The sequence below is a fragment of the Cherax quadricarinatus genome, chromosome 63 (assembly GCF_038502225.1).
Source record: "Cherax quadricarinatus isolate ZL_2023a chromosome 63, ASM3850222v1, whole genome shotgun sequence".
NCBI classification, from domain to species: Eukaryota; Metazoa; Arthropoda; class Malacostraca; order Decapoda; family Parastacidae; genus Cherax; species Cherax quadricarinatus.
In genome coordinates, this window is record NC_091354.1 from 14,138,697 (window position 1) to 14,148,504 (window position 9,808).

Here is a 9,808-nt window from a genome sequence, read left to right on the forward strand (position 1 = left end):
GAAATGGTAATAATAGAATTGCAAACAAAACACGGAACAGATGAGGTTTGAACCCATGGCAAGTGAGTACCATTTTATGTGCAGATATGTGTTTATATTTTGATCATCAGGTATCTCTCTGTAGTAGAAGACATACAGTGTGTACCTAGGATTTTTTGTACTTAGATGCGTATACTGTTCATTCTACTTTTCTTTGCAGCCCGGGAGAGTTGTAACTTTAGTCCCATCAGAAGATCCTGAGGTTAGTATCACTTACTATAATTTAATTCAACAGGTATAATATTTGATTTTGTGAATTTTATTTTAATTATCAAACCTTAAAAAATGAATAATAACTCATTGATAACCAGAACATGTACTCCTGATTCAAATGATCAGAAAGGTAGATTTTGAAAGGGGCAGATCTTAAAAAAAAGAGACGAGACATTTTTTGTATGTTTACTGTATTTATTAGTGGATTTATTTCATAGGGAATTTTAAAATCATAGGGGTTATATAGCACATTGGATAATGAGTGGCAATAGATTAGATTCAAGGAATGGGAGAGTAGCTTCAGTTCTTTGTATCAAGAACCCATTACTTGCTGGGATTATAAGGAAGAGGCAAATGGATGTTGATATATGAATGATTGTCTTGTAACATCTCACTAAGTGAGGGCTGCCTAAATACTCTACTGCTATAAAGGCTTCTTAATAGGTCTGGCAGAATACATTTATTCACCCTGTCACCACTGACATAGTAGATACCCTCATTCAGAATCTGTATTACCTACCGTTCATGGATATGTATTTTTCAACCACCAACTATAGTGGCCCTTGGGTTGGGTTGGAAGAAAGCCTGCAGCTTCTGCAGGGTCCCCCAAATTTTGATGAATTTTTTATTGTGGAATTTGAACTGTAACACAATTTTTTCAATCTACAGTTTTGGTAAGGTTTAAATTCAAGTCACCCTGACTGACTTTGCCAGCACTTGTCAGCATACAATCTCACTTCATGTATCTTGGGCTCTACTTTGCCGTCTCAGGATCATAAACATTTATGAGGTCAAGTACCAGTTAGTGTTTTTTTTAACACAGCTGCCATTTTCCACCAAGGCAGGGTGACCCAGAAAAGAAAGAAACACTTTCACCATCATTCAGCACTTTCATCATTCACACATAATCACTGTCTTTTGCAGAGGCGCCAAGATACGACAGTTTAGATGTCACTCCAGACAGCTCATATCCCAGACCCCTCCTTTAAAGTGCAGGCATTGTACATGTACTTCCCACCTCCAGGACTCGAATCCAGCTAACCAGTTAGTGTATACCCTATAAATAATTATCTGTCCATTTGTTAACTGTTGTGAGGGTTTGATACCCTATACTATATTGCCCACACTTATAACCAAATACAGTGGTCCCTCGTTTTTCGTAATTAATCCGTTCCTGGAGGAGCTACTATAAACGAAATTTACGATTTGCGAATCAATTTTCCCCATAAGAAAGAATGTAAATACAATTAATCCGTTTCTGACACTCAGAAGTATTAAAAAAAAAAAATTTTTACATGAAATATACATGTAGTACATAAACAATACAATGGGAAATGATGAATGAAACATTAACAGCATAACACTTACCTTTATTGGAAATTCTTCTTAGTGTATGGGAGACTGGAGGAGGAGAGAGATTGGATTGTTTACAGTTTGGAAGGGAAATCCCCTTCCAGCAACACCTCAGGTACCAATTGCTTCTCTGGGGTTGCTTCTCTTCTCTGTTTCTTAATGCCACTAGGACCACCTTGAGAGTCACTCTAGTCCTGTCTCGCAAAGTAACTGTGGAGAGAGCTCTGTTTCTGGCGTCTCTTTAACACTTCCCTAAATTGGTACAAGACTTTGTCACTGTACATATTTCTCACCTTCTTTACCACAGGCTTGGCACTAGGAGCTTTCTTTGGAGCCATGGTAGCTTATTTAGTACTTGCAAGCACTAAAATGAGTGGAATATTATGAAATATTTCGTAGGAGCACTTGAGGGGACCTTCACTCACTGGTAAACAATGCCAGACTGGCTGGGTAGGGAGGCCGCCCCGGCTCACACCATGCGTACGCGTCCCGGACGAACTACTATTCGCGAGTCAACCTATGAAAAGTGAGTCCATGTTTATACGAAAATACCCCTATGATTGGCGAAATTTACGATTGCCGAGAACTACGAAAAGCGAGGGACCACTGTATTATGAAGGTTTGATACCCTATACTATATTGCCCACACTTATAACCAAATATTATGAAGGTTTGTTGCCCCATATGTCACCCACCTTAACTACAGTTATAACCAACTGTTGTGAATGGTTGATCTTCCATATCTCACTCACCTTAAGCTGCGTTATGATTAACCCTTTGACTGTCACAAGCCCCTTTCTGAAACCGTTATTCTATGTCAAAAAATATTTGAAAAAAAAAAAAATTATTTTTCTTATGAAATGATGTAGAAACTTTTCCCAATGGTAATCACACCAAAAGTACGAAATTTGATTGAAAACTTACGGAATTACGCTCCCGCAAAGCTAGCGATCTTGGTGATAAATATGCATCGGGGTTTTCACCAACTTTGAGCCCTATTTTCGGCCAATTCCATTGTTCTAGTCAACCAGACTCATAGCAATTTCTATAGAACTCCATTTTTTTCCTATCAATTGAGTACAAGAAACCACCAATTTACCAATTTTAACTACCCAATAAAGTGGTCAGAAATTGGCAATTTGGCCAATTTTACGCATTCAAAAAAATGCCAATTTCAAAATAAGGTCCAGAATAAACAATGCAGACATTCTTGGCACTAAAATAACACATCCTCTGTTCATTAGTCAAGTCTCCAGGCCCCTCTTATATTACTCTTGCTTTCTATTTTGATTTTTTATTCACACAAAAAATAGAAGATTTACTGTATTGCAGACTTCTGCATTATTGTAAAAATAGTATAAATAATATCAGTGCACTAGTGAAAGATTAGACTCCCCAGTTGATGTGTATTGGACGAGTGGTGTGATTTGTTTACTCTTGAACACTGGTGAAAATTGAACATTTCTGCTACTTTGAGCTCAATTTCAAGGTCGTTTTCATTGTGAAACTAATCAAAATTACCACTATTTCTGTAATATGTTTTCCATTCTATCAAATGAGACCATGAAAATGAGAATACAACTGTAAATACTATACAAAAATACACTTCAGAGTCTGCGTTTTAATCCAAAAACACAGTCGGAGTTTTTTTTTCTCTCATTGTGCACTGCGTGCTGCAGGATTTTTTTTATACAGTGCGGACTGACCACACAGACCCATTCTCTCCCATTTCTCCTGCTTGATTTGAAGCCACTAGAATTATTGAGTACATATATGTCTGAAACACTGGCTCGTAAGACATATATATACAGCCGAAACAGTCAAAGGGTTAACTAACATGATAGGGAAGGGGTTGGGGTTGGAGACAAGAGTGAGTGGTGAGCTCTTGTTGTCCTGCTTACATAGACATGTCTAATGTGTGGCCAGCAGATGGGAAGGGAGGAAGTCAATGCAGATGCTGCCTCATGTCACACCACTACATACCAGCGACGTCCAGAAACGAACATAATTTATATCTGCACTTCTTGACCAATCTTTGTCAGATATATGTGAGCCAAACATTTATAAATAATATGAACATACCCAAAATAACAGTACATATGATCAAAACAGTAACGGGAAAAAATAAATATAATTTATCTTTAACAGAATCATAATTATTAACCTACAGTTCTTTACCAATATTTATTAAACAAACAATAACTCTCCAGACACACTCCATAAATACTGTTGAGGGTAATTTCTGTTTAAATATTTGCTCTTATTATACCTGCAGGTCAGCATTCATGAGTTATCACTTGGTTCCAAAGTCATCAGTTGGTTCCACTTATGATGTTTTGTAAAAACTAAACATCATATGTGGAGGACCTACTGCATTCGTAGCCATTCTTTAAATGAATTCTTCCAAATTAACTGATTCACACCGTGATGTAACTCCTACTGAACCTTAGTACTATATATACTTCAGGCTCAGGTATGGGGTGTGGCCTATGAAGTTCCTCCTGAGCAAGAGGCAGATGTTACAAAGCGCTTAAATGTACGTGAGCAGCGCTTTGATAATAGGAAGACTGTAGTGATGTATGGTCCCAGTGGACACCCATTATCACATTCAGTTCTAGTGTTTGTTGGCAGTAATGAGCCAGAACTCTTCTTAGGTGATGCTCCGCTACAAACAATGGCTGAGCAGATTGGCAGAAGTCATGGACCCTCAGGTGCGAATTCTGATTACCTCTTCCAGTTGGCAAGGTTCATGAGGAATGAGGTTCCACAAGCTCAAGATGATCACTTGTTCCAACTTGAGGCAGCTGTTAATGAGTTCCTGACTAAGTCAAGAAAAATTGTACACACTCATCACCATCATAGTAAACATTAGTGGGTATGAGTTTCTCAGTTGAGTTGAGCCAATATTTATTGTAAGCAATAAAATATCTTTTTTGCCTTCATGTACATAGAAATCTCATAAAAGTAGAAAGAATAGTATTTTTTTTTTTTGTGGTATATGAGTGAAGACATAACCCCCCAAAAAAAGAGGTACACTATTTATTCAGCCTCATTAATTCTGCAAATTATTTTGTGGTGTACTGTACCTTAGTCATAGGTTAAAGGGTATATTGTAGTGTTTCCTCAAGGGAGGTGCCTTGATGCATGCCCTCCCATTCTTTGAGTCAAACATTATTGGCTTCCAATTCCCAGGCATGGTATAACACCAAGTTTAGTTCTCCCTATGAATGTCATAATACTGTGCAGTGTTTTTCTTAATCAACCATTTTTTATACCAATTCACAATTAAGTACAGTTTTGCCAGTTAAGATATGAAAATGGTCAGATGATAGCTGGGGAGTGAAAAGTAGTGAAAAATTGTAACTCCACTTGGTGGCTATTTTTCCAGTTGTGCCTAATTACAGTGTACACATTCATGTAACAACATTCTTGAAAACAACATCTAGAGATTGCCTAAGGTAATACTATGTAAAATGTTGTAACTTATAAATATTTATTATTTAGCAAAGTATAATAAGACATTACTAAACCATCTAATGCACGGGATATGTGCCTCAAGAATATGTGGAAGAAATAACTATATTTCAGACCTTCAGATTTGCTAAACACCTTTAGAAAAGATGCCTAAGTGTTCCACATGTCTTATTTACCTGTATTTTTTCAACACCCCCTAGCAGTCTCCTACCAAGGTAGGGTGACCTGACTAAGAAGAAAAAACTTTCACTGTCTTGCCAGATGACCTTTCAAACTTCGACATCCCCACCCCTCCTTCGGAGTGCAGGCACTGTACTTCCCACCTCTAGGATTCAAGTCCAACTGACTGGTTTCCCTGAATCCTGTCATAAATTACCATGCTCACACTCCAGCAGTATGTCAATTCATAAAAAAAAACCACTGGCCTCCACTCCTATCTAACACATACACACACAAAAGCTTGTTGAATGTCCAAGCTCCTAGCTCTCAAAACCTTCTTTAGCCCCTCTCTCCAACCTTTCTTAGGATGACTCCTACCCCTCCTTCCCTCCACCCCAGATTTATATGCCCTCTGAGTCATCTTAATTTTTCTCCAACCTCTCTAAGTGTCCAAACCACCTTATGAACCCTCCCCCCCTTCCCTCAGACTTTTGGTAACTACACCTCCTTTTAATCTCCAAACTCTGAATTATCTGCATAATATTCACACCACACATTGCCCTCAAACACCACTTTCCACTGCCTCCAGCCTCCTCCTTATTGCAGCATCCAAAACCCATGCTTCACACCTATACAACAGTGTTGGTATCATTACACTCTCCTATATTATCCTCTTTGCCTCCATGGATAAAGTAATTTGTTTCTACAGATGACTCTGTATCAGTTTTATTTAACATTAATATAATAATACTTGTCTGAGTCAATAAGGCCTTGGAATCTTAGTAAAGAGAATTCATAATTTCTTCAAATAAACAAAGGATCATTAATATCATAATCTTCTTGTGACTTCTTTCTCTTTGATATTCCAGTGTATGTCATTAGTATTTAACTTTTTCATTTCTTATTATTATAATCAAATAAAGCACTAGACTGACATTCATTTTTTTTTTTTTTTTTTTTTTTTTATCACACTGGCCGATTCCCACCAAGGCAGGGTGGCCCGAAAAAGAAAAACTTTCACCATCATTCACTCCATCACTGTCTTGCCAGAAGGGTGCTTTACACTATAGTTTTTAAACTGCAACATTAACACCCCTCCTTCAGAGTGCAGGCACTGTACTTCCCATCTCCAGGACTCAAGTCCGGCCTGCCGGTTTCCCTGAATCCCTTCATAAATGTTACTTTGCTCACACTCCAACAGCACATCAAGTATTAAAAACCATTTGTCTCCATTCATTCCTATCAAACACGCTCACGCATGCCTGCTGGAAGTCCAAGCCCCTCGCACACAAAACCTCCTTTACCCCCTCCCTCCAACCTTTCCTAGGCCGACCCCTACCCCGCCTTCCTTCCACTACAGACTGATACACTCTTGAAGTCATTCTGTTTCGCTCCATTCTCTCTACATGTCCGAACCACCTCAACAACCCTTCCTCAGCCCTGTGGACAACAGTTTTGGTAATCCCGCACCTCCTCCTAACTTCCAAACTACGAATTCTCTGCATTATATTCACACCACACATTGCCCTCAGACATGACATCTCCACTGCCTCCAGCCTTCTCCTCGCTGCAACATTCATCACCCATGCTTCACACCCATATAAGAGCGTTGGTAAAACTATACTCTCATACATTCCCCACTTTGCCTCCAAGGACAAAGTTCTTTGTCTCCACAGACTCCTAAGTGCACCACTCACTCTTTTTCCCTCATCAATTCTATGATTCACCTCATCTTTCATAGACCCATCTGCTGACACGTCCACTCCCAAATATCTGAATACGTTCACCTCCTCCATACTCTCTCCCTCCAATCTGATATTCAATCTTTCATCACCTAATCTTTTTGTTATCCTCATAACCTTACTCTTTCCTGTATTCACCTTTAATTTTCTTCTTTTGCACACCCTACCAAATTCATCCACCAATCTCTGCAACTTCTCTTCAGAATCTCCCAAGAGCACAGTGTCATCAGCAAAGAGCAGCTGTGACAACTCCCACTTTGTGTGTGATTCTTTATCTTTTAACTCCACGCCTCTTGCCAAGACCCTCGCATTTACTTCTCTTACAACCCCATCTATAAATATATTAAACAACCACGGTGACATCACACATCCTTGTCTAAGGCCTACTTTTACTGGGAAAAAATTTCCCTCTTTCCTACACACTAACTTGAGCCTCACTATCCTCGTAAAAACTCTTCACTGCTTTCAGTAACCTACCTCCTACACCATACACTTGCAACATCTGCCACATTGCCCCCCTATCCACCCTGTCATACGCCTTTTCCAAATCCATAAATGCCACAAAGACCTCTTAGCCTTATCTAAATACTCTTCACTTATATGTTTCACTGTAAACACCTGGTCCACACACCCCCTACCTTTCCTAAAGCCTCCTTGTTCATCTGCTATCCTATTTTCTGTCTTACTCTTAATTCTTTCAATTATAACTCTACCATACACTTTACCAGGTATACTCAACAGACTTATCCCCCTATAATTTTTGCACTCTCTTTTATCCCCTTTGCCTTTATACAAAGGAACTATGCATGCTCTCTGCCAATCCCTAGGTACCTTACCCTCTTCCATACATTTATTAAATAATTGCACCAACCACTCCAAAACTACATCCCCACCTGCTTTTAACATTTCTATCTTTATCCCATCAATCCCAGCTGCCTTACCCCCTTTCATTTTACCTATTGCCTCACGAACTTCCCCCACACTCACAACTGGCTCTTCCTCACTCCTACAAGATGTTATTCCTCCTTGCCCTATACACAAAATCACAGCTTCCCTATCTTCATCAACATTTAACAATTCCTCAAAATATTCCCTCCATCTTCCCAATACCTCTAACTCTCCATTTAATAACTCTCCTCTCCTATTTTTAACTGACAAATCCATTTGTTCTCTAGGCTTTCTTAACTTGTTAATCTCACTCCAAAACTTTTTCTTATTTTCAACAAAATTTGTTGATAACATCTCACCCACTCTCTCATTTGCTCTCTTTTTACATTGCTTCACCACTCTCTTAACCTCTCTCCTTTTCTCCATATACTCTTCCCTCCTTGCATCACTTCTACTTTGTAAAAACTTCTCATATGCTAACTTTTTCTCCCTTACTACTCTCTTTACATCATCATTCCACCAATCGCTCCTCTTCCCTCCTGCACCCACTTTCCTGTAACCACAAACTTCTGCTGAACACTCTAACACTACATTTTTAAACCTACCCCATACCTCTTCGACCCCATTGCCTATGCTCTCATTAGCCCATCTATCCTCCAATAGCTGTTTATATCTTACCCTAACTGCCTCCTCTTTTAGTTTATAAACCTTCACCTCTCTCTTCCCTGATGCTTCTGTTCTCCTTGTATCCCATCTACCTTTTACTCTCAGTGTAGCTACAACTAGAAAGTGATCTGATATATCTGTGGCCCCTCTATAAACATGTACATCCTGAAGTCTACTCAACAGTCTTTTATCTACCAATACATAATCCAACAAACTACTGTCATTTTGCCCTACATCATATCTTGTATACTTATTTATCCTCTTTTTCTTAAAATATGTATTACCTATAACTAAACCCCTTTCTATACAAAGTTCAATCAAAGGGCTCCCATTATCATTTACACCTGGCACCCCAAACTTACCTACCACACCCTCTCTAAAAGTTTCTCCTACTTTAGCATTCAGGTCCCCTACCACAATTACTCTCTCACTTGGTTCAAAGGCTCCTATACATTCACTTAACATCTCCCAAAATCTCTCTCTCTCCTCTGCATTCCTCTCTTCTCCAGGTGCATACACGCTTATTATGACCCACTTCTCGCATCCAACCTTTACTTTAATCCACATAATTCTTGAATTTACACATTCATATTCTCTTTTCTCCTTCCATAACTGATCATTTAACATTACTGCTACCCCTTCCTTTGCTCTAACTCTCTCAGATACTCCAGATTTAATCCCATTTATTTCCCCCCACTGAAACTCTCCTACCCCCTTCAGCTTTGTTTCGCTTAGGGCCAGGACATCCAACTTCTTTTCATTCATAACATCAGCAATCATCTGTTTCTTGTCATCCGCACTACATCCACGCACATTTAAGCATCCCAGTTTTATAAAGTTTTTCTTCTTCTCTTTTTTAGTAAATGTCTACAGGAGAAGGGGTTACTAGCCCATTGCTCCCGGCATTTTAGTCGCCTCATACGACACGCATGGCTTACGGAGGAAAGATTCTTTTCCACTTCCCCATGGACAATAGAAGAAATAAAGAAGAACAAGAGCTATTTAGAAAAAGGAGAAAAACCTAGATGTATGTATATATATATGCATGTGCGTGTCTGTGAAGTGTGACCAAAGTGTAAGTAGGAGTAGCAAGATATCCCTGTTATCTAGCGTGTTTATGAGACAGAAAAAGAAACCAGCAATCCTACCATCATGCAAAACAGTTACAGGTTTTTGTTTCACAGTCATCTGGCAGGATGGTAGTACTTCCCTGGGTGGTTGCTGTCTACCAACCTACTACCTATAATTCTTATAATTTTAATAAAAAATGTGTC

At 39.0% G+C, this 9,808-nt stretch overlaps 1 protein-coding gene across 2 annotated transcripts in view; it reads left to right on the forward strand.

The window, feature by feature from the left end:
- The window catches only part of LOC138854589 (putative glutathione-specific gamma-glutamylcyclotransferase 2), a 41,917-nt gene extending 35,754 nt beyond the window's left edge, over nucleotides 1-6,163 (forward strand). The window contains exons 3-4 of one of the 2 annotated variants that reach the window (XM_070098640.1): nucleotides 200-241; nucleotides 4,073-6,154. In XM_070098640.1, coding sequence (XP_069954741.1) covers nucleotides 200-241; nucleotides 4,073-4,477 — 447 coding nt within the window. In that variant the 3' untranslated portion in view covers nucleotides 4,478-6,154. Of the gene's footprint in view, nucleotides 1-199; nucleotides 242-4,072 lie in introns of both variants that reach the window. The other variant, XM_070098641.1, reaches the window with a different exon arrangement.
- Nucleotides 6,164-9,808: the final 3,645 nt, after the last annotated feature.